Raw genomic sequence first — 26,506 nt, 5'->3', positions numbered from 1 at the left:
CATTGTGTGTATATCCAGCGAAGGAGAAGAAATTGACAATTAATGCAAAAAAATTGTGCCTGTCTTTTATTTATAATTTTTGTTGGTGTTTCTTTTTAGATGTGGAGTAATAGAATGAAGAAAGATGATAATGAAGTGAAAGAGCAAATGCACGAAATGTAAACAAACGGATAGAGGTGCTAATAACAAGCTTTATTGAATGGTGGTAAAAGGTAAGGTATAATGCTGTTTCTAAAATGTTACAAACGGCCGAAGAATAATTGTATATTTTATTTGTTATTCTTGTAGGTTGATTAAATTTAGCGACTGGATACAAATCCAATGGGAATACTTTTCGCTTATAATTGTGTCTCATAGAAAAGTGTAATTGTCCATATAAGCCAGTAAATTGGAAGGAACGAGGTAAGATATTAATCAAAGAAAATAAAGTAAGACTGTTACTAACATTGTTCATTCATTCTTTACAGAATATGCTGTCAGTCAAAGGATGGGTTACAGCCATAATTATAAGCTGATTCAAAATTCAACACATGGACTGCAGATATTGTTCCGCCAAGCTAGATAACCTGCTTTGAGAAAAAAAAGTTCGCCCATTACTGCTGTCAGATAGCAATACTCATCAACCCTAATAGGTAAGCATATAATTTCATGAGAAAATCGTGTTGCTGCTGAACTGGAAGGAGAAATTACCTGCCTAGTAGAAAAAATGTGAAACTTTTACGCTATACTGTTGGCATGCTGACAAATTGTCTTGACATTTGTTGCCCAGAAAATCTTTATGACAAGGATCTTTTAGTGACTTGTGTATTGACAAATGTGTGTGTGCGTGACATTGTTCCAAAAGTTTACTAAATAAAAAGCGAAATTGAGAAGTAATGATTGGTAAACTGTATAGTCCAACATGATACGGAATGTAATCAGCATATAAATTAGGGTGGCTCTGTGCAATGCTGTTCCTAGAAAGTGTTGATGGAGGGGGGGAAAAATGGGGGAATGGCGAAAAGTGAGAGATGTGTTTATATTACTATTTATTTTATGTGAAAACCATAAAAGGAACGAAAGAGTCATCAGAAAATATTCCTTTCTTGGGAAGATATTGTGATTCTCGACATATTGAGGGATATTTACTGTTTGAATTATCTTGTGTCAAAATAAAACTTTTTATAGATTGGACGGGATTGTTCATTAATGAACCTGAAGCATTAAATATTTGACCATTTATAAACTCCAACCTTCTACTACTAGATAGTAATTTTTTTTGTTTTTTTTTTTTTTATTACTTCAATTTGCAGTGAAATATTCGCCTCTTTCTTCGGCGTAGAGGATGAAATTTTACCTTGCACTAAACGAAGGCGATTCTTGGAATACGATCTACATCATGTACAATCATCTCCTCGGTGGATTATTATACAGCTTGTGTATTCATTATATCCAGCCTTTGCTTTATCATACTTTCTGGTAAGTCTAAACAGTTTTATATTTATTATCTTCAAATTCCTGAGAAATTACATTGCTTTAAAAGATACATTACTCATTATATGTGTATGCTCAGCCATGAAATAAGTGTGGGATGCATTATAATAAAAGTTAGGGCGGTGCCTTATAATAAGATTTTTTTGTACCCCACTGCTCTGACGTCTTTAATTTCTTGTTGGCCGTAAAAGGACAAAAATAGCTGTTGGCTTACAAGCGAATTTTTATATCTCATGTATATATTTACGAATAATAACAAAAAGTGCGAATGCTTATAAAAGTGAGAATAAACTACACTTGTATATTTCACGGGTTCTGGGCTAAATGACACCAAATTATAAGCGTTTCTTTCATTCTGGAGAACTTCTTTACTACCTAAGTGATTTGTATAGGTGATTTGTATATGTTACTGATGAGGAATAATAAAATAATGGTATAGGAATTGTTTAATCTGACACGTAAGCGAAACAAGAATTCCTCTATGTGCTTCCTAATGAGGATATGTGAATCGAAAGTGACTTATTGCCCTATGTATAAGAATCCTTCATTGCTTCAGGTCTTTCATATGATAAACTCCCAAGGGTTTACCTTTTAAATCTTCCACTTCGTATAGGCAGTTACCTATTGGTCTGACTATGCGGCATTTTTGAAATTTGGGTCCAAGCTTAGCGTTAAACTGATTCTTAAAATCGCTTTGCTGGAAAGACCGGCGATAGATCTCTTGGCCTGGTATGAACCGTATATTCCTTACTCGAACATTATACTTTCGTTCGTTTGTCAAATGTGCCTTACGCAGATTATCGCGGATCTTTTCCCTTATTAATTCCAGTTTAACTGACGTCGGAACAATTTCGATTTCGGGGTCGCCGGCGGCTTTCAGTTTGCGTACTAATCCATATACACTCCCATGATTAACCATATTTGTCCCAAAGAGGGCAAAGTAGGGTGTGACTCCGATGGAAGAATGAACAGAGGAGCGGAGAGAGCACTCGATTTCGGACAAATATTTATCCCAGTCTTGATGGCTCTCGCTGAGATAAGCCCGAATGGCGGATAGAATGGACTGGTTCACTCTCTCCGAGGCGTTGGCCTGCGGAGAGTGCGTTGCTGTCCTAAAATGTGTCACACCGAAGCTTTTTAGTAAATCTTGGAATTCTTTACTCACAAATTGTTGGCCGTTATCCGATACTAACGTTTCGGGGGTGCCAAATTTATGAAAAACCTCTGTAATTAAGAATTTGATTATGTTTTTGGAACTGGCCTTGGCCAAAGGTTTTAACAGGACAAATTTGCTCAAATGATCCAGGACAATAAAGATATAAGTATTACCTGCTTTTGAGCGTGGGTAGGGTCCCAGAAAGTCAACGTAAATACGTTGGAACGGCCTATCTACATCTGGACCCTGGCCCATAGGTGGTTTCAGCACCATATTGGCAGGTTTCGTAGTCTTGCAAACTTCACACTGTTGGACAAAGGACCTAATTTGGACAGTCATATTAGGCCAGTAGAAATATTCTCTTACTCGCTTTAATGTTTTGTGGAACCCTCCGTGAGCGGTGTGTGGTGGACAATGACTCTTTTCTATGACTTCATTTGTTAATTCCTGTGGAACCCACAGTTTCCAGGCCAAGTCTTCATTTATCGGTATACCGTCGTAGTGCTTCGTTCTCTTATAGACGTAGCCGTCGATTACTCTTATATCAGGCAGATGGCCTTGGTTATTTGAAACTGTTTCGATTAGATCATTATAGTTAGTAGACTGAAAAGCTGGTGACTCTAGATCTATTAATTCTTTCAAATCAGAAACTATTGCCTCCATGTTATACCTGGAGAGGGTATCGGGTACTATGTTTTTGCTTCCCTGCCTGTGTTCTATGTCGAAGGAAAATGATTGGAGATGTAAGCTCCAACGGGCTAACCTCCCGCTTAGGTCTTTGTGTCCCATGAGCCACTTCAAGCTGCTGTGGTCCGTAATGACCGTGAATGGCATTAGTTCAATATAAGGCCGGAATTTTTTGATGGCCTTTACCACGGCCAGACACTCCCTTTCCGTCACTGAATAATTTTTCTGTGCTGAAGTTAGCTTTTGCGAAAAATATGCAATGGGATGCTCTCCGCCTTCGTCATCCTTTTGGAACAGGACTGCTCCGATTCCAAGGTCGGATGCATCACATTGAACGAAGAAATGTTTGTTGAAGTTGGGGTGTGTGAGGATAGGGCTGGTGACCAAGGCTTCTTTTAGCTTATCAAAAGCTAACTTGGCTTCTTCGGAAAAGTGGAAAACTTTCCCTTTCTTTAGGGTCTCGAAGATCGGCGCGGCAATGGTGGCGTAGTTAGGTATAAACCTACGGTACCAGCCGGTGGCACCGGTAAAACTACGTACCTGTTTAGCCGTCTTGGGATAGCAGAAACGTGTAATAGTTTCTACCTTACTTGGGTCTGGTTTAAGTTCCCCTCCTCCCACAATATAACCTAAGTAACGGAGTTGTTTGAAGCAGAATTTAGATTTGGCAACGTTGATGGTCAACCCTGCCTCTTCTAACAACTTAGCAACTCGCTCCAACAGTCCCATATGAGTGTCGAAGTCTGGCGATACTATCAAGAGGTCATCCAGATAGACGAAAACGCGATCACGAATCTCCGAGGGGATCACCTTATCCATTAAACGGCAAAGCCTTTGGGCTGCGTTACACAACCCAAATGGCATTACCGTGAAATGGTAAAGCGGTCTCCCCGGGACAGTGAACGCGGTTTTTTCTCTACTAGATGGCTCCAATGGTATCTGCCAGAATGCGTCTTTCAGATCGACACTGGAGATATAGTAAGTATCACCCAACCGACTGAGCAAACCTTCGATGTGCGGGAGTGGATAGGCATCTTTGACCGTGAGAGCATTGAGCTTTCGCGCGTCCAGGCACAGCCGATTCTTCTCACCCTTGCGGACGAGAGTAACCGGGTGAGACCAGGGGCTGTCGCTAGGCTCAATAACTCCCATGGCCAGCATCCTATCCAGCTCCGCGTACATCAGCTTTTGCACAGCCGGTGATACGGGATAATGCTTGCTTTTCACCGGGACTGCATTGGCGGTGTCTATAGTATGTACCTCAGACCTGGTTCGTCCCAAGCCTCTTTTAGTGAAGCAAGGGAATTGGGCAATTATCATTTCCAAACGTTGCCGTTGTGGATCAGATAAATCGTGAACCGTTTTGTCATCATCAGTCTTTTCCTCCGCTTCGTCACAAAGATTGATATTGTTGGTGGAGAGGCTCTCAACCGACCGAAACATACCAAACGCCCTCATGAAATCCACTCCTAGAAAAAGAGATCGATTCAAAGTGGGAACTAGATAAAATACTATGGGATGAGTTTGTTTATTAAAGTGGATGTCAACGCATACCTTCCCAATGATCCTGTGGGGACTCCCATCTGCTGTTTTTATGAACGAGAAAAAGGGTTGCTGTTTAAGACCCACCTTTTTTAAAAACTCTACACAGTCCTTACCTAGGCAGGTTACGGTAGCGCCACTATCCAAAAGCCCCTCGATATAAACCCCATTAACGCTGATCTTGGTATAAAACCTTGAGTCTTCTCCTTCATACAAACTAGCCGAAGCAATCTCTCGACGTAGCTGTTTCCTCCGTTTGTATCTTTCCCTTGCTCTTTTGATCTTTGGAGAAACACAACCGAAGATTCGTGCTCTAGCCTCTTCATACTTTTTCTGCCTCAAATGTAAGGGTATGATCTCCCTCAACTTTACTTCCCTAGGATCAGGCCTTTCTTCGCGGTTTGAGTTTCTGATGAGTTTGATTTGATCAGGTTCTGAGGAATTTAGAGGAACTTTCTGTGCTATTTTAGAAGTTATTGCTGCGGTGTTTCCGTCTGCGTTGAACGTGTCTCCGCAGCTCTGGACACGTTCCTGGGCGAGTTTCCCTGACATCGTGGGCACTTCGGGGTTACCACCCCTTCTCGACCGCACTTAAAGCAAAAAACTCGGCCTATTGGGACCGAGCACTCCACGTAGCTGTGACCAGCCTTTTTGCAATTCCAGCAGGTATATTTAGACCTTGCACCAATGGCATCCAACTCAAACCCCTCCTTGACTTCTTCCTGTCCAAAGTCTATCTCATGAACCTTCAGCTGTTGGTATGTTCTTTGTTGGTGGGCTTGGCGCTGGCTGGCTATCATGGCTTCTGCTTTCCTCACTTCTTGGCGGAAATGGTTCAGTCCCTCTAGCTTTATGGGAAAGATTAAGGCGGCCAAAGATGATTTCAAATTCCCCTTCATGATTTCGACAAGATCTCGCTCCGAATAGGGATATCTTTGCTGATTTCGTAGCTTTACGACAGCGTTGAAGAAATCTTCAAACGTTTCTTGGGGTAGTTGTCTACGATCCATTATTCGTTTTTGTATTTGGAATTCGTTGTCAAAGCGTCTGAACTGGCTGAGGAATGCCGCTTTTAAGTCTTCCCATGATTGGAATGGGGCTATACGACGTTGCTGCCAGTACCAGTCCAACGCTATCCCTTCCAACAGCTGGGGAAAGTCTTTTATCAACTCTTCGTATGGAAAGTCGTAGTCGTAGCGCATGGACTCGACTCGGAACATAAAATCTTCGGCATCCACAGTCCTCTCACTGCCGTCAAACTTTACACCCCACTTCTTCAGATTGAATCTTGGAGCCGAATGGGAATAATTGGAATAAGTTGGGGTAGGTGGGTGTTCGTATCTGGTGGGCCGATTCTTTACGTTTGTATGCGAATTGCTTCTTGGGGCATTATCGCTGACGGGTGGTTGTGCTGCTGCCCCTCTTACGCCTGCTGACGTTGATGGTTGTTCCGGAGCACTGAAGGTGCCTTGTTGTAATTGTGGGTATGGAATTAGCGGTGGTGGCTTCGGACGCCCCTGGTTCCCAGCGTTTCCTAAACTTGTCGGAGGTTGCTGAGAACCCGACGCCATCGTCTGATTCTGGATCGGCTCAAGTTCATTGCGCTGCTGCGCTTGACTCAACTGACGTACCACTTCGATACTTTTCCTGAGCTGTTCTTGTGCCAAACTCACGGACGCTATCATCTGCTGTAAACTATCAACAGGGTTAGGATCTTCCCGTAAATTAAGGTTCTCACGACGACTCTCCTCTCTTATATTTTGAGCCGTCAGGCTGGCGAAATCGGGCGACATAATTGTATTCTGCAAATTGTTAGGGCTTAATGAAACATCGCTGTCTACAGATAGAGCTACTGAGGATGCGGTGGTCGTAACCGGCAGGTTTGTAAGGAACCCAGATGTACCAGTTGTAACAGGTGCATTAATTGCTGCGGATACCGTGCTTCCTGAGGCTTGATTTTCCATATTGGCCTGTTGCTTACTAGCTTGCCTCGTCAACATAATACTGGAAGAAATGTGAAATTTTAAAAACCTACCTACAAAAAGTTCCTTCTCAAGGTCTGCCTAAAATTCAGGAATTACTACCTTCTATCCGTCCTATTGAAGCGCTTTGTCACGATATACAAAATAAAATGAATAGAAGGGAAAAACACGCAATAACCCTAAGTGAATACTTATGACACATACACGTCTATACACACGTACTATATCCTCGCTGTAATGAAATACTGTTCAACTGCAACACAAGTATTATTATACTGATGTACTAAAACTTATATGAAGATAAAACGGTTAAGGGGTATCGGAAAATAAAGAGGACAAAATAAAGAGAATAGTTAGTGTCAGAAGTGTATCTCCCATAAAGGAGCTCCAACAACACTGTCATACGGTCATTCCTATTGGTGATTGTGGTGATGCTTTCATTTGTTAATATTGGAGTAACTATCAAGACCCTGAAACTCGAGTATGTCCGCCAACCCTTGGTCAGTTCTAGACCACCCAAGGGGATCAAACCCACTCCAGTGTTAGAATTTAACAGTTACTCTTGGCATATTTCATTATTCTATTGTAAGATGAAATCCTAAGCCAATCTAATGCCGGATGCGATTAGATCTATTAGACGACTAAAGTATTCTAAGTCTCCAAACTTAAACTTGACTTAAGATAGAAAACTCTACACATCTACCTTCCCATTCCTGGAGGAACACTGCCTCCCGAATAGACCTATAAAAACTCCATCGGGACATGGACCCCCAAGGCATAATCCAGTAGACCGCATAGTTACAAACTGAAACTATAACCTAATGTGTACCACAGGAACTCTTACATCCACGCCATCCTCTGACTCTCAATTAAAACCTAACAAAGGCTGATATTGGGACATGGTCAGCATTTCAGAAGAATTCCTTCTATTCGGCAATACTAGCTGTCACCGTGGCAACCGCTGAGGACTACTAAGGTAAACTCTAACGGGACCTCCGGCCTACCTTGTACTGCCTAATCTACAATATATACTCCCCTTTTGGGCCCCACGTTCTGGGCGCCATTTTGTACTGTGTTTTGTCAAAATGAAGAACTTAATCTGTTTTGGTGTGGTTCGTTGTCAATGCTGGCATGCTGGCGTAAGCTCGGCTAGAGGCTCGCCGGATGGGGGGGGGTTGTTTATTTTTGACATCTTACCACTATCGCACAGTAACCAAAAATTAGAAATCATGCCAGTCTTAAAACAGGTTGGAAAAAAATTGAAGCCCAAAAAGGACAGGAAAGAAAATAAATGAAATATATAAAGACAGCTATGCAACACACCACAATCCCCACTACCGTAGGAAATAACCTACCTCCTCGACTGGTGACGTGCCGAGGTGCTCCCACCCACTGGAATCAAAGTTCCACCGTGGCATCTTGGAAATATTAAGACGCCCCATACCTACCTCTTTATTTATGTCCCCTTTTCCTTACCCCCTTCTCAACCACTTATGTGAAGAACAACATTGTATGTTTTCACTTAAACGTTATAAACATTTCAAATTTATTTGGCACCAAACAGAGTGCGGTAAAATCTGCTTCATATTCGGTTTACATAGTTCGTATTCAAAACTAATAAATTAATTTTTGGTGACTATATTGCATTTTATGGATATCCTTTCTTCGTGATGTCCTTGCTGTTGAATTATCCGATGCTGCTGGACTGCCCGTTGGATGTAAAGTATACGTTCAGTGCAAGTTTAAGTAAAAGGTAAGTACGTGTTCAAGTAAAGGTAAGTATAGGTTATGTGTGGTAAGTATGGAAATCTATAATAAAAGTAATATCTCTTTACTTTTGGGGGCAACCTTTAAGCCCAGAAGGACGACATTTTTTTGCAATCAGGACACTGCAACCTGAGGGAAAATAGGCTCCTGTCGGACTAGTCTGAGCTCATACTAAATGGACGGGAACTTTTCTGCCGCAATATGGCTATAATAACGGAAATAATTCTCAAATGTCTACCCTCTCTACAATTTATAAAGTTTTTCTCTTCTTTTATTTATAGATATTGTGTGTACGTCTGTTTAGAAGTAGAAAGTTAAGGTACGTATACCAAGATGGCAGCAGGATACCTGGACACCGCGGATTGCAGGTGTGTGGATGATGACGGTCCAACGATGAAGCAGGAGAGGTGAACCAAACAGTGACGGCGAACTTTGGCGAAACGGTTTATTTTATGTCAAATGAAACTTTTCTTTATATTTATAGTTTTAATGTTCCAATGTCTATGAGTTTTTTTTATTTCATGTTAATTCAATGGTTTCTTCAAATAAAGTTTTTTCTTTATTTTGTGATTTCTTTTATTAGTTCATAAGTGCCTTTTATTTCAGGTAGCACTATAGGTTAAGTCTTTCTTAATTCAGATATAATAATTTTAATCCAATTTAAATCTTTTCTTTTCAGCACTTTTTCTTCGTACTTTTTTTTCAATAAAAACTAATTGAAAAGTTAAAGGATTGTGTTTTTTTTATTCTTAAAGGAAATGTCTATCAGACATTCGTTTTAATTGTTGTCGGTTTGTATGGTTTTGATGAATACGGGTTGGTTTTGACGACTTCCTTTTCGAGCCCACCTCTGCCTGCTTGAAAGGGTTTTTTCCAAAAAGACCGATTTTTGGCAAGATTCCTCGAAAGAAAGTTGTCTCGTGTTTCGCTTTGTTTTCTTCATCTTTGCTGACACTCATGACAGGAAAAGAATAAACAAAAATTCCGAATTGTCAACAGCCTAGAAATAGACAGCTGATTTTTTTTCGGCTAATGTGCAATAGATGGCGCTACTATATTAAAACGCACAGGACAAATCCATTTTTAAACATTATTGCACCCTTCGATTTTTTCACAAAAATTTTATGTTAAACTACGTTCAATTACAAAAATTTTAAGTCCTATGTGGTAATGGGATTCGGACGATTACTATTTTTTCTGAATTTTTTAAAATTTGTCAATGCAATTTTTCCTTTATACCTTTGTCCATAATTTATTATTTTATTAAAAAAATTAAAAGTTGCAATTATAAATATTTGTTTTGATTTTATATTTATGAATTTATCTCAAACATCTTAAAAACTGCGTAATTTTTCGATTTAGAAAATGCATCAGCGAAAATTCCATTAAAGCCCACTGTGCATTTTTTTTTCTATTTTTTATGATAAATATATAATGATATATATATATAGAAGTACTTTATTTTTTAAAGAATTATAACAATCAACATCATTTGGGAAGCTTTAATTAAAAATTGAAAATTTAAAAGTAAACAAGTAGAAAGTATCAGACAGCTGTACCGACAGAGATATACCCTCAGCCTCGGACCTTAAGAAAATAAGTAAACACAATACTTCTGACGTCTATAGGTTTTTTTTGAGTTTTTGGGGAAATGTTTCATGAAGTATGGACTTGCCTACCAAAAAAATTGTACCATCGTTTTTCATAAAGGGTGGGGCGTCCCAACTAGAACGCAATTTTTAAATTTGGCGCCATTCATTGTTTGACATTTGAACAATTCTTATTGTTTGCTAGTAGAAGAACGAGGTTAGTTAAAATGGAGCGCTACCCGAATGAACAACGCATTCTCATTGGCATTGGAGAGACAATATGAAGATCATCTTCAGTGACGAGGCCCATTTCCATCTTGAAGACTTCTTCAATAGGCAGAATTGGGGTGAGAAAAATCCTCGAGTGATTCACGAGAAGCAAATGCATCCTTAACGTGTCACTGTGTGGTGTGGTTTTTGGCTGGAGGAATCATTGGACCTTTATGAAAATGAGGCAGGTCAAGCGCAAACAGTCAATGGTGTTCGGTATCGTGAAATGATAACCAGTTTTTTTTTGCCTAGAATTGAAGAAATGAATGTGGAGAGCATGTAGTTTCAACAAGACTTTAGATTTTTTTTCTTTGGGGTCTTTTTTTAAGTCGATGGTTTGCGTAAATAAGCCGACGACGACTCAAGCCTTAAAAGAGGAAATTGGACGCTGCATTAATGAAATACCGCAGCATTTATGCAAAACGGTCACTGAAAATTTCATTAACAGATCGAGTGTGCGCCAGCAAAGCCGCGGCGGCCATCTGCACGATATCTTGTTACATACATAACCTCATTCTGTCTAGTTTACGATATAATAAAGTTTCACGATTTTTTTAAATATCTGTGTTTTGTTTAAAATTTAAAAATTGCGTTCTTGTTGGGATACCCTTTATTAAACAAACCATAAAAATACACATAACTAAAAAAACATTTTTAGATTTTTTCAAACAATTTAACATTTGTTCAAAAATTATAAAAATACTCCGTGGGTTTTCATAAAGTATATCGTCACCATAAATGCCCGAAGACGTAGTTTTTTTTGACGTAATCTGATACATAAAGCTAAAATACATGCTCAAGCTTCTACGTTCAAAAACAACGATGCTATTCAAGAAATGACATTTCGGAAAATGGGATAATATTGCAGATTTTGTTGTAATGGAGGATCTCAAAACTAAGCACTTCAGCGGTTTTGGTTTCACTACTAATTCCCCTTCGTATATGATTGATAATATCCCATATACTCCCCTTCATAAAATTAATATTCCATAAAACAGTTTTTAATTTTATAACGTTTTTTGCTTCTCCTGTAAAGTTTTGGTTTTGTGGGTTACGTCTTCGGGCATTTATGGTGACGATATATAATTCATATAAAAACTTATACATTAAAAAAAATGTCCATTTGTGTAAAAAGGCTATAATTAATATGGGAAACGGTATGGAAAACACACGGGGCATTTACAAAAGTATATGTATATGGGTTGAAGGAGGACACTCTCAGGCATAATTCTGCGAAAACGAAACTTTGTTCCATGCTATTCCCTAATAGTTATAGTCCACTAAAGTAGGAATTTCAATAAACGTGGATCCACTTGTAAGGAGGAAGTGGCCAAAAATATCTCCAGTGCAAATAGCAAGCTAAAGCGCTGGTTACAGCTTTGTACTGCTGCGAAAATTCTCTTAAGAAACCATAAGCGAAGCATTCTCCTCTCTTTCCCCTCAACCACTTTCTTGGAAGGCACGTAACGTCCACGTAAGTCATATTTGGAAGAAGAACTCTTCACATTTCCGTTAATGTAAATTATGTAGGTGGTCAGATAACAGATTTATACCCTAATATGTCCATATAAGCCATATTGCCTTGTCTTACAAAATCCGTTAAAGTATTTTTCAATACGAATTAATTTTCAGATATTTTGATGATTAGGAGGGCTTGCGATTTTTATTTGGGATGACGACTTCTATTTTGATTTTCAAAGTAGTCAGGCTTAATCCCATTTTCGTTGTTTTAATATTTAATAATGGTAAAACTGAGATTAAGGAAACAGACTTCCGTCACGTTATTGAGTGGAGTGAAATTCCTGAAATCCATCTTTTGTAACGTTTTAGCATCCTAGCGTGCGATCAAAGTTATGCAAGACTTATACAACTCCTGCCGCAAAAAGACAACCTCCCGCGGAAAATCTAGTTATGTGTGTAAAAAATATGTAAAATCATATAAACTTACCTTTAAAATAACGACTTTGATGACTTGATAAAAAAACTGGCTGTCAAACATAATGTGTCGCCTACAATAACAATTATTAAGCTATCATCTTCAATAGTAGTTTTGGAAGCATTATAGTTTGTAGTTTTCCGTGGTTGAAGAAGATGCGTAGTTGATGTTGTTGAGTTATGGATTTGCAATATGAAGAAAAGCTGTTTCTTTCGGTTCGCTGTGTAGAATAATAGACAAATTTCAATTGCTGTTTTCAGTAAAGCATGAATTTGTGGTTCGTTTATAAATGGGTTTAACCTTTGTAATTTAAAAATTTCGTTTTCTGCGATAGTTAGTTTTTTTGTTTTGTTTTCTTGACGAAAGGAAAAGAAGAATGAATGAAGTAGGCTGTTGTCGTCAGCACAGCAGCTTCTTTGTTTGCTGTGTTTTTCCTCCTGTTGATTGAGTGTGTTTAATTTAAATTAATTGTATATAGTTTTCCTACGATATGATTTATTATTTTGTTCTTTACTTTTCCATTCATTCATTTGCGTTGTATTGTAGTCTAATTTAAAAAAATAAGCCTTTCAGGTTATTACACATTTCAATTTCGTTCTGTGTTAGTTTTCTTCCTCGTGGTGGTGATGTTGTTGCAGCTGCTGCTGTTGTTGTTGTTGTTGATGATGATAGTAATATGGATTACCTACGTAATATGTACGTACAACACCATCCACTCACATTTGCCTATATGGCGAATGCATTTTTAGCCATTGTAATACCAAGGAGGGACCACCGGCCTGTATCTCGGGCGGTATGGTACTCAGTGGGCATTTATCAATGTTGAGATATTTCAAATTTGTACACAGCGCCAGTTCATAGGGTAATTTCTCCAAGCAGGGATTTTGATTGATATAGAGATTTTCCAAATTCTCCAAGGAACCAATTTCTTCCGGTAAGAATTGTAAATTGTTTTCACTTACCGACAAATGTGTCAAATTTGTCAAATGACCAATGCTACGGGGTAGCATGGATATTTGATTAGTTTGCAATATGAGTTTTTGAAGTTCATGCAGTAGACCAATTTCATTGGGCAGCACCTCAATGCGATTCTCCTCCAAGTCGAGTATGCGCAGTTTACGCAATTGCCCAATAGTGTTGGGTATCTTTTTGAGCATATTATTGGATAGTATTAGAATTTCGAGATTTTGTAAGTTCATAATGTCATCGGGTAGCTTTTGTAAAGCATTTGTGGCCAAGTTAAGTTCCACCATATTTACCCAGGTGCCAACATCCAGCGGCAGGGCGGTAAGGACATTCTCTTTCATATTCAGTTTGGTGAGACCCTTGGCTCGTGAGAATATACCATAGGGTATCTTGTCAATGCGATTGTGTTCCAAATTAATACTATAGACATTGGTAAATTGCGCCGGGCCACCTGTGGGATAACTACTGAAAGCGTTACGTGATAATGTGATTGTGGTCAATGCACTCAGCGAAGCTAGCAGACCATCAGGCAGTTGTGTAATACTGTTACCCTCTACATTAAACTCATCCATACACTTGCAATTCTTCAGCGAGTTGGGTATACAACTAAGGCGATTATAACGCAAACCCAGTCGCACGAGGTTTTTCAAATTGCCAATACTTTCAGGTATATCTAACAGCTCATTATGTTGCAAATCCAAAGCACTCAAATTAACACAGTTTCCAATATCCTCTGGCAAATGTTCCAAATGATTGTGACTAACATCTAAGGTGGTCAGATTGACCAAAGCTCCTATACAATCGCCCAGTACGCGGATTTTATTCTCTCTTAAACTTAACATTGTTAAATTGGTCAGATTGCGCAAATCATTGGCCACTGTGGTGATGCGATTGAATCGCAAATACAATGTGGTTAGGGAGCGTAGCTTATATATCACGGCTGGTATTTCGGCTAGTTTATTGTGTCTCAAATCCAATACTTTCAGTTGTTTACAGTGCTGCAAGGTGTCCGGCAGCGACGTCAAGGAGTTTTCATTTAAAGCCAATGTTTTCAAATTCACCAAATGTCCAATTTCTTGGGGCAATTGACCAATTTTGTTACTGTACAAATACAATTCCGTTAAGTGGACACAATCTTTGACACTGGGCGGTATAACAGTTATTGAAGATTTACTTAAATCCAAGCGTTTGATACCTGAAATGAAAGACGCGAATATTATTACGTATGGCAATGAGAGGTATTTCATTGTACCTTACCTTCATCACGGCACCTCTGTAAGGCTTTTAATACATCCTGATCGGCCTGTATGGGTTTGGGCTTTTTCATTGTTGGCTTGGGTTTATTGGATTCTGGGTGCTTGACAGTCACCATTTTAGGTCTGGTCTCTGGTGGCATTTCGTTGTTGTTTGAACTACTGCTTCCCTGATGGTGATGATGCTGCTGCTGATGATGATGGTGTGTTGATGTTGATGCCGCCGCTGATGACGATGATGATCCAAGTAATGTGGGTGCACTTAAGTTGCCAAAACAATTTGTTGTTAAAGTTACTGCACCGCCACCTCCACCAGCACCGCTGCAGGAATTTCCTGTTGTACCACTACTACCGCCACCACCACCGCCGCCTCCGCAGGCAGTTGTTGTTTCTTGTTGTAAATCGTCCGATGCTAACGATGTCGATGATGCTGTTGCACCCACCGATGAACACAAGTTCATAATTTTTCCCAGTTTTACGTTTGGTAAAGACAATTTGCCGCCCAAAACGAAATATGTTTAATTTCACAATTCAAGAAGAAGAAAAGAACAACGAAAAAATCTAAATGGAATTTCTGCAAAATATGGTTGGGGGTTGTTGGGTGGTGTTGTTGTCGTATTGTTTGCTAGGCTTTGTGCGATCAGTTTAGCAGGTTTTTGTATGATTCTGAAAGAAGAAAGCAATATATTAGAGCAATTGGAGTTGGGTTTGGAAGGGGTTATGATTGAGATAATCATAATTTATAGTGTGAACAAAATTCACATTTAGATCTATCTAAAAATTTTAAAAGTCCACCTAAATGTCTTAAAAGTCCGTCTTTAAGTCCCAATAAAAATTGCAAAAATCCACTTTTGGATCCCCCTAAAAATCTTAAAAAAACAAAGTTGGTTCACATAAAAATCTTTAAAAAATCCACGTTTGGGTCCACCTAAAAATATTTAAAAAATCCACTTTTGGGTTAACCTAAAAATATTCAAAAAATCCACGTTTGGGTTCACTTAAAATTTTTTAAAAACCTCTATGGTGGGTTCACAAAAGAATCTTTAAAAAATCCACGTTTGGGTCCAGCTAAAAACACGTTTGAGGCCACCTAAAAATTGTTTAAAAACCCAAATTTGGGTCTACCTAAAAGCCGTTTAAAAAATCAAAGTTTGGGTCTACTTAAAAGTCGTTTAAACAAGTAAAAAAGTATCAGTCGGCTTGGCCGACAGAGATATACCCTCAGCATGTGTATATTGAAGCAATTTTTTTCCAAAAAACGTATGTATTTAGAGAGTTTTGAAAATGTTGGGCGTATGAAACGACAAAAATGTTGATTAGGATTAAAGAGCAAAAGTTTTGCGGAGGAAATATTTAAAGGAATCGATCGACAGCCACTACATATGGTGTCATAGGGGGTTTTTACACCCTTCGGGCTGTTTGCTCAAGAAGTGTGTAATTGCCCCTGAAAAAACTTTTACCATCGCAATTGAGACAGCGAATGCAAGTTGCTTCAACAAAAATCAAAGTGATTCGATAGCACGTCTTAAAGTGAACTTATACGAAATTTTGTGTACGAGGTACCGGATGGAGTGGACAAATATAGTCCATATGTGAACCTGATCTATATCTGGTAGATATATTGGGATGTGTAAAGTATGGACCAATTCGGCCACTCCCTTCAAAAGTTACCGTACGAACAATTTTTCCGAACATTTTTGAAATTCTGTGGGGGAGGTACCTGAAGGAGTGGACCGATATGGCTTTTCTTCGAACTTAAACTATGTTTGGACAAAATATTATTAAGGCCAACTTTTGGACCCAATCGGCAGATCCGTTCGAGTTATCTTGCGCTCCAACGACCTCACACGGTGTCATAGGGGTTTTGTGCAACTTTCATGCTATTTTCTCAGGAAGTATGGACTTGCCCCTGATGAGACTTGTACCGTCGTAATGGGGGCAGTGAATACAAGTTGCTAAAAGAAAAATCAAAGCGATTCGAGAGCAGGTCCTAAACTGAACGTTTCCGAAATTTTGTGTGGGAGGTACCCGAAGGAGTGGACCGATTGAGTTCATATTGGAACCTCGTCTAAGTCTGGTAGACATTTCACGAGTTGCAAATTATGGACCAAATCGGTTGCTTCCTTCAGGAGTTATCGTACGTACAAATTTTCCGAACATTTTCGAACTTTTGTGGGGGAGGTACCGGAAGGAGTTGACCGATATAACTCATCTTCGAACTTAAACTAAGTTTGGACAAAATATTACGAAAGCCAAATTTTAGACCGAATCGGTTGATCCGTTCGAGAGTTATCGTGCGATCCAGCCAGCCAGACAGACGGACGGACATTGCTCAATCGACTCCAAATTGTCTGAAACACATTTCGTCCAAACATACTTGGGGTCTAAAACCATTATTTCGATGAGGCACATCGTTTAAAAATCCACATTTGGGTCCACCTTAAAATCGTTTAAAAATCCAAGTTTGGGTCCACCCAAAGATCTTTAAAAAAAATCCAAGATTGGGTCCACCTAAAAATCTTTAAAAAATCCACATTTGAGTCCACGCTAAAATCATTAAAAAATCCACGTTAGCGTTCACTTAAATAACTTTAAAAAAATCCACGTTTCCTCCCTAAAAAATTCACGTTTGAGTCCACATGAAAATCTTTAAAAAATCCACGTTGGTTCCACCTTAAAATTTAAAAAATCCGCATTGGTTCGGCTCCGCCTAAAAATCTTAAAAAAATCATTGTTGGGTCCACCTAAAAATCTTAAAAAATCCACGTTTCGATCCATCTAAAATCTTAAAAAATCAACCGTTAAAAAATCTTTAAAAAAATCCGCGTTAGAGCCACTTTAAAAAATCTAATTTACTTTAAAAAATTGTTAAAAAATCCATGAATGAGTAAAAAATGTTAAAAAATCGAATTTATGGTCCACCTAAAATTCTTAAAAAATCCAGGAATGGGTCTAAAATATTAAAAAATCTAATCTAATGTAATGGGGGCCACCGTGGTGCAATGGTAAGCACGTCCGCCTTGCACTCAGAAGGTCTGCGGTTCGAATCCCAGGCCAAGCAACATCAAATTTTCAACGGTGGCAAAATTCCCCCTCAGTAATGCTGGCGACATTTCCTGAGTATTTCAGCCATGAAAAACTTCTCTACAAGTGGTGTCGTAAGACACGCCGTTCGGACTCGGCAATAAAAAGTAGGCCCCATATCATTGAGCCAATATGAATCGGCGTGCACTCATTGATATGAGAGAAGTCTCCCTTGTCCCTTCAGGGATGTTGTGGGAACATATGTATGTATGTAATCTAATGTATAGTGGTTTTTAAGCGTATTATGGCCCTATGGGCTAGGTTATTGTATTAGCATTAATACATAAATAAACAATTTATGGTCAACCTAAAATTCTATTAATAAATTAATGGGTCAAAAATCACTTATTTTTTTTAAAAAATCCAAGTTTTTTCCATCTAAAAATTTTTGAAAAAAATCCAAGTTTGGGCAGTTCTTAAAATCTTAAAAAAATCCACGTTGGGGATATTCTAAAAATCTTAAAAAATCCACGTTGGGGCTATTCTAAAAATCTTAAAAAAATCCACTTTTGGGTCCACCTAAAAATCCACGCGTTTGGTTGCACCTTAAAATCATCAAAAAACACGTTTTGAGCCACCTTTGAAATCATAAAAAATCTAATTTATGGTCCACCTAAAAACGTTTGAAAAGTCCACGTTTGGATACATCCAAAATTATTTTAAAAGGTCCTTGTTCGAGTACACATGGAAATCATTAAAAAATCACTTTAGGGCCAACCTATGAATACATAATAAAATTCAGGTTTGTGTGTGTTAAGTATTAAAAAAATTCACGTTCATGTCCTCCTTCAATTCCCCATTTTCACAAACAAATCGTGACGATCTGATAAAAATTGCGACTTGCTGTGTGATTACAAGGATAGCTGATTGACTCAGATCCTTGATACATTAATTTTGGTATGTACAAGGTAGGTCTACGATGTATTAGGAATTTTTGTAAACCACTTTTTATAATATCCTCCCCACAGCGATTAAGTAATTTCTCAATACTATATGCTTCAGACTTCAAAAATAAGTTCGGCCTGCATAATACTTATTTGTTGGATCCTTGCTTGAATCGTTTCTATACCTTACTTACAATAATAATTCACAAGATATTATAATTTTTTATTTTTTTCCCCCTTCACCACACCTGTGGGAAACTATTGCCTGTACACAACTGAAATGCGTCACTGCAGGCACTTTGTGACAAAAGTGATTACTTTTTAAACGTCATTAATAAACAATCGATGATAATTTCTCATGTTGATGGGTTGGTAGTATCAGATTTTCATGCTTGCTCCTGACTACTTTGTTTTTGTATTTTTCTAACAAATTACACACATACACACTGACAATCACTAATGAATGATGGGTACAATCCGTGTACACTTTATAAAAAAATCAAGGTGTAATTTAAAGTTCTATTACGTGCCAACCACATGCTTTGTTGCAAAGGACAATATGCACTACTGAGTAATGATGAGACATAATATGCAAAAAAGGACATAGAATAATAATTGCACAACAAATGCATGTCGCCCACCAACACCAGCAATCACACACACCAATTGTATGGAGGAGCAATTGAGTTTACTGATGACTTCTGTTTATATTATACAAAGATGATGATGACCGTGTACATGCATTAACTATTGAATACGTTGTTGTTGTTGTCAACGTTGTTCTTCTCTCCTGTCATCCGTTTATTATTATTAATGTCGTTTGACTGTCTGACAATAGGGTAATAGAGTCCATGGCTTCGATGTGTTCTTCAATTGTTTACCAAATCACAAAAAAGGAGACAATATACGATGTGATTGTTGACTACTATGACGACAATTGTTCAGGCTCTGACGCACAACAGTCATTATTCCACATTAAGGAAACATGCATAGAGAACACAAAACAAAAAGGCAACCCGAAGACTTCATCATTTGCAGGCTATTTAGTAGTCAAATGATGGTATTGCCGTTGTGCTATATATGCACTTTATGGGACTGCAGTGTGCAGTGGCATGCCAAGTTATGGCCACTTGCAGCCACAGGAATCTGTTGATATTTGTTCAATAATATTTCACTTACCTTAAAGTTTTAGAAAAATTAATAAATTCTCAATGTAAGCGAATGTTCGTAAACACATCTTATGTTGGCTGATATCTTTTGACAACTAAATCGATGACTGAGAACATGGAACATAATTTCCTCTAGTCTGTCATCTTATTTTGTTGTTGTTTTTGTTTTTGAGATATCCCATTTCATTAAAACTAACCCCTTTCTCATGAGATGTGAAGCTTAAAAAAAGTTGCATCGAAATTGGTGTCACCACCACCAATGTGTTGTGAGAAGGATTAAGTTTCATTGTTGGTTTTTTACTTTGCTTTGAAAGGATGTAACAAAACTTGGGTGGTCTTACGACAAAGAAAAAAAAAAAACAAAAAATGAATACGATTTCAATATTGCGGTATTTTAGAATAATGTATCTAAAGCGAATTGAATATATGGTCAGAAAGCAAATATTTTCCAAAATTATCATATACAGTTAGACAACTAATCTATTGCAAAAATATTATAACAAATTGCATATTTATTGTTCATTTATGGCAACAAATTATGTAAAAATAAAAACTATAGGTTTTTTCGTGCAAACCCTTGCTATTGCAATTTGTTACAATTTTGTTTTTTGCAATACATTAGTTGTCTAACAGTATATGTTTGAGGAAACAAAAGTGCTATATAATGGAGGTCTAAAAGTAATCGTCGAAAATGTTTAATCACTAACTTTTCGAATAAATACACATCTCGACATTGGGGAAGTACAAACACAAAACGTGAACCGCAAAAGCCATCACCTGCTACGATGTGGAATGTCGTAAGGCTAAGTATGGGTAAGTATAGGCTACGACCATTATTTCGATGCGTTACAAACATTTTGGCAAAAACCAACTTATAATACCCTCCCCACATAGTGGCGTAGGGTATAAAAACCAGTATCCGAAGACTTCAATAGGCGATTAATAGATTTCTGCCAGCTATGCTTCAGATCGCAACAGAGCCGGAGTTTTAAAATCATGACGAAGATTTAGGCCTATCTACGTTTCTCGGAAAGAGGTAAAGGCGACCCACTGAGTCACACATTAACTAAAGACTGTACTCTTTCTTCCTTTCCATTGAAGACAGTGGAAAGATTATTTGAGCTTGAAATTAGGACACAATTGGTTCTCTTACCCTACTGTGACAATGGCGGCGACATATGCTGATAATGTTATAGTACGGATAAGTGATAAATTTTAATCAACCTTGTCGTGGTGTAATGTGCTCCGGTGGTATTGGAGTGAACCAGGCAGAGACGGAACTGGCGCTATTTTCAACGAAGCGCAAATTTCTACAAAGATGAGCCGGGAATCTCACTAGTTCTCAACTTTTTGCAAGCCACCCTCATTGTTCCCGAAGTCTGGAAAATGGGCAGGGTGGTCCCACTACGGAAGCCCGGCAAGTATGCCAGCAAAAGTGAATCGTACAGGCCGATTTCGCTTTTGTCGCCCGTAGCAAAGACCCTTGAGGCCTTTGTCCTCTCCAGTATCAGCAGCAGCACAGCACGACAACAGCGCTGCGCGCCATTACCACATATATTTGTCAAGGACTCAACCAGAGACCGCCGTGTTATAGAACAGTGATGGCGGCGCTTGACTTATAAAAAGCTTTCGATACAGTCAGGCACTCCACGCTGTTTGAGGACATTGAGCAGACAACCCTCTGGCCAAGATTGAAACGTTGTATAGTCAATTATATGTGTGGACGCCAGTCGTACGTGGAATTCAGGAACAAGAAGTCCAAAGTAGAGTGCAACAGGGAGTTCCCCAAGGTGGGGTCATATCTCCGGAACTGTTTAACCTCTACCTCTCCTGTATTCCGCCCACTCCAGACGGCATCGAGATCGTAACGTATGCGGATGATTGCACGATCCTGGCGTCAGGTACCTTCCCTAATGACATCTGTGAGAGACTAAACACTTATTTAACCGATCTTACCACCTTTTTCCTCCACAAAATCTACAGCCAACGGACAGCGCAGTTTGGACAAGAGTTGAATGTCATGGTCGACGGTAGCAGAATTCCGACCACAAACTGCCCCAAAATGTTAGGGGTCACATTCGACACTACATTCAAGCCATGCGCTCACGCCACAGCCACTTCTGCGACAAACTGAAAAGCAGGAACAAGGTCCTCAAGTCCCTAGCCGGCAGTACTTGGGGTGCAGATAAAGAAACCTTGTTGACCACATGTAACGCGATAGGTCGGTCTGTGGTAAGCTATGCGGCTACAGTTTGGTCCCCGAGATTATGTGATACGAATTGGAAAAAGAGTCAAACCTGTCAGAATGCCGCCCTGAGAACAGAAACAGGGTGCCTCCTCAAGTCTTCTGTGGACTATCTATATGAGGAGGCAAAGATTCTTCCAGTAAAGCAACACAATGAGATGCTTTCGTTGCAGTAGATGCTTGGGTGTTACCGTGAGAGCCATCCCAATCACCATCTGCTGGCTAGGCCCGACACATTCAGGCATATTAGGAAGAATATTTATGCTCTGGAGAGGGAGGTCCAACAATATAGGAGAGAACCACTAGATCAACAGGCATACCAAGCAGGTTTAAATAGTATTCACTCGGATGCAGTTGCTAAGGCCATAAATATAGTGTGAACAAAGTTCTCGGAGTACATCCCCCATCTATCGCACCTGAGGAGCGTCAGCTGCCACGACAAACCAGAGTAGTTTTGGCTCAACTACGCTCGGGATATTGCAGTCGCCTAAATTCTTATTGGGCGGAAACACAAATCACCTTTTCAACTGCCCCGCCAAACCTACTCATCTAACTACAGTGGATCTGTGGCTACATCACATCGAATCAGCCATCTTCCTGGAACTGGAGATAGACCCAGAGCCAGATTGAACAGAAGAACGAACATACAAACATAATAATAAACAATGCTACAACAACAACAAGCGCGTTAGAACTTTCTCTCAAAGCTTAATGCCTCGAAGTACGAACAAAGAAAGGTTGGAAACTCAGACCACAAGTAAAACACAGGCTGTACGTACCCGTGATGGTGGACTTGTCCGGCCACACGCACTTGGGAATAAGGCACTAGTATTCAAACAATAGTGTCAAGAGCTGTTCCGATTCTGATCAGCGGAGCTATAAAAAGTAACGCTCGATCAGCTTTGAATGAGGACGATTTTTAGACTCTTAGAGACGAGTATCACAGTTTGGCATGTCCCACTATCTTCTCTCACTCGATAAGCTAGGGATGAACAAGTATAAAAGTATTAGTCGGCTTTGCAGACAGAGATATACCCTCAGCCTGTGTATATTCAAAAATTTTTTTCCAAAAAACCTATGTATTTAGGGGATTTTAACCGACAAAAATATTGATTATCGTAATTGAGGCAGCGAATGCAAGTTGCTTTAACAAAAATCAAAGCGATTCGAGACCAGGTCTTAAAGTGAACTTATCCGAAATTTTGTGTGAGAGGTACCAGAAGGAGTAGGCAAATATACAGGCATGTTCTGGCACTCACCTCTGCACCTCACGTGTATCGAACACACCTAAAGCTGTTCTGCAACACACTTTACACCTAGTTGGGGTGTATTCCTCACACTGTAACTTTGATGGCGAGAGCTGAGTGAATCCTTATTTTTTAAAGAAACTAATTGAAATTTTCTGCAAAAAACTGCACAGGACTAAAATTTAATGTGTTTTCTATTAGCATTTAAAAAAATATTTAATTTTCTTAACAAAATATGATTAAAAAATGTATTTTTTCTTAAAGTATCAAATTTAACATGTACGCGCTCTTGTAGAAGTTCGTTTCTTTGTTTACGTCTGTCTCGTAAACAATCAAAAGAACAAAGCGTAGATACCCACACACGCATGTGTATTCGTTGATGCGCCAACACAGACTGATATTTTTCATTGTTAATGATAAAGTTTGAAAGCTGTAATAAAGCTTTCCAAAGTTCTTTCGTGAAATATGAAAGCTCTTTTCACGTGAAATACAGAACATCTATTGCTTTCACAGGTGAAGTGCATGTGTGATGTGAAATGGATACACCGTGAATTCCAGAACATGCACGATAGTCCATATTTGAACCCGATCGGTACCTAGTAGATATATTAAGAAGTGTAAAATATGGACCAATTCGGCCACTCCCTTCAAGAGTTACGGTACGAACAAATTTTCCGAACATTTTTGAACTTTTGTAGGGGAGGTACCTGATGGAATGGACCGATATGACTTATCTTCGAACTTAAACTATGTTTGGACAAAATATTACTATGGCCAAATTTTGGACCGAATCGGCAGATCCGTTCGAGAGTTATTATGCGCTCCAACCACCTCACACGGTGTCATAGTGGGTTTTTGCAACTTGCCCCTAACAAAACTTGTACCGTCGTATGGGGGGCAGTGAATACAAGTTGCTAAAACAAAATCAAAATCAAAGCGATTCGAGAGATGGCCCTAAACTGAACTTTTCCGAAATTTTGTGTGGGAGGTACCCGAAGGCGTGGACCGATTGAGTACAAATTGAAGCCTTATCTAAGTCTTGTACACACTTTACGATGTGCAAAGTATGGACCAAATCGGCTACTCCCTTCAAGAGTTATCGTGCGCATAAATTTTCCGAACATTTTCGAACTTTTGTGGGGGAGGTACCGAAAGGAGTGGACCGATATAGCCCATTTTCGAACTTAAACTAAGTTTGGGCAAAATATTACGAAAGCCAAAATTTGAAATAAATCGGTGCATCCGGTCGAGAGTTATCGTGCGCTCCAGCCAGCCAGAAAGACAGACGGACATTGCTCAATCGAATCCAAATTGTCTGAAACACATTTCGTCCAAACATACTTGGGGTATAAAACCATTATTTCGATGAGGCACATTTTGCCCGTATGAAAGTGTATATATCCTCGTTAGCATAAATGCTGAGGGTATAAAAATACTGTGGAAGTCATTACGGGTTACAGTAGCGTTTTAAATTTAACTTTAAAATGAGAGTGACGTCTGCTACTGTAGATTGTGGAGATGCAGATGTACATTACGGTGACCCAAAAAACAATTTTTTATATATGAAATTTTATGGCGATCGGTTAACGTTAACCCGTGCCAGCCTAGCGATCTTTGTTTCCATAGTAATTTGTATGGGACCAAAGGAGCATTTTCACATCTAAAAGCCACAATTATAGTCCGATCGATGAAAAAATTTTACCAATTCATTATTGCGGCTAAAAACGATTTGTACAAAAAATTTTGCAAATTGGATCGGATATTTATATAGCTCCAATATGCATATTTGGCCGATTTTGGGCCCTATATAGCCACATCAAAATCCCATCCGTTTTTCAAAATTTTTGTTTTTTAACCACAAACTGGAGTAATTTTGCCTCAACTACATTTTGGATGATACAGCCGCCAACATTCATAGTGGGCAAAGATTGACGTAAACGTGTAAAGCATTTCCATGCGATACAGGTCCGCAGTATTCTTTGCACTGCCCAGTAAAAACTAACCTCAGAAGTATGGATCTGTAGAGCAGTAACATTCCGTAACCTCAAGATTGAACCAGATTAAATTGTAAATGTTGCGAGCTATGAAAACCGCTTTCCAAAAATTTCAGAAAGTGTCTAGTGGGTCCGGCACTAAAAGACAATTTGATCATGATTATGATATCAAAACATAAGGCATCCACTACTCAGAGCAACTATGGAAATTCAAGATTACTGTGTCGAAGTAGCTGATTACTATATCTATACTATATTCATGACGAAAACAAGATTTTCTCAGTTAAATTGTACCTATGTTTTCTTTCGGTTGGGGATTTAAGAGTTTCTCCTATCGACGGATGCCAAATGTAATATTCATAAGCTTTAAAATGATACCCATATTGCACACGTTATAATAGTAAAATGTCAAGACCCTTACCCACAATATATCAATGTGGTCAGGATACCAAGAACTACCTATGACAAAAGTTTCATACAGCTACGAGAATGTCCCAAAATAGCATAATTGTGTTAAAGGAAGATATTTCCGAATAAATAAGGCACATATCTCGGGAAGTATGGCTACCTGCCGGATAATTACCTATCATTAGGATAACAAGAACTAAAAAAACATTTTAGCTCACAAAATATATTCCCATAACCAGAAATAACTCAATCCCAAGTTTGAGCTTAAAATAAAATTAAACCATCGATTTAAATTTAGCTTCATTCTCTGACTTGCGTTCGTTAGCATTTTTTCGGCTTACCTTTGCTTTAGCTACCTTTCGCAGAATATTTTGAAAACTTTACCACAGGTTGTACTTTTTGTATTGATTTCAACGATATATTATTTTCTTCTGGGAAATGTATAGTTCCCGAGATATGGCCATGTTAAAGGTCGGTTACTTAGATGACATTTTTCAATTTAAAAGATATTTCGTTCCCATGCCCAAGATTTACTCCTGTCCATAGGAGAAACTCTTAAATCCTAATTAGAAAAAATAAATAAAAATTAAAAAAATAAATCCGATAGGGGTAGCTAGAGGAAAGAAGTTCCATTGTTTCTTGCAGAAATCTATCAAAATGCGTGTACTTTCTTTTCAAAACTTTTTTTCAGTAACAAAGAACCTCAATTGTACACTACTGCAGTACTTATCTTTATTAGCGACATGGTTTTTGTTTTTATATTTGTTTTGATTTTTTATGTTTTTTTTTTGCCATTAGCTGTTTGTTTGGTTGGCTATGCTAAAGAATGTTGTACAGGTCAAAGCGACTGTGAA

General features: G+C 38.7%; 2 protein-coding genes across 6 annotated transcripts in view; both read right to left on the bottom strand.

The window, feature by feature from the left end:
- Sur-8 (leucine-rich repeat protein shoc-2) overlaps positions 1-26,506 on the bottom strand; it is a 55,087-nt gene that overhangs the window by 7,930 nt on the left and 20,651 nt on the right. For 4 of the 5 annotated variants that reach the window (XM_073960651.1, XM_073960650.1, XM_073960649.1 and 1 more), the window contains exons 2-3: positions 14,626-15,287; positions 12,415-14,563 (exon numbers count right to left, since the gene is read on the bottom strand). In XM_073960651.1, coding sequence (XP_073816752.1) covers positions 13,119-14,563; positions 14,626-15,082 — 1,902 coding nt within the window. In that variant the 5' untranslated portion in view covers positions 15,083-15,287 and the 3' untranslated portion in view covers positions 12,415-13,118. Of the gene's footprint in view, positions 1-12,414; positions 14,564-14,625; positions 15,288-19,768; positions 20,095-26,506 lie in introns of those variants that run through there. The other variant, XM_073960653.1, reaches the window with a different exon arrangement.
- Positions 5,318-9,677, bottom strand: LOC141389307 (uncharacterized). The gene has a single exon (XM_073960654.1). The coding sequence runs from the start codon at positions 6,856-6,858 to the stop codon at positions 5,332-5,334; it is 1,527 nt and encodes a 508-aa protein (XP_073816755.1). The 5' UTR covers positions 6,859-9,677; the 3' UTR covers positions 5,318-5,331.

This window comes from Musca autumnalis, unplaced genomic scaffold (assembly GCF_047663935.1).
Source record: "Musca autumnalis isolate F117 unplaced genomic scaffold, ASM4766393v1 scaffold_1, whole genome shotgun sequence".
NCBI lineage: Eukaryota > Metazoa > Arthropoda > Insecta > Diptera > Muscidae > Musca > Musca autumnalis.
Note: the sequence above shows the minus strand (reverse complement) of the source record. Positions and strands in the feature narration are given on the sequence as shown.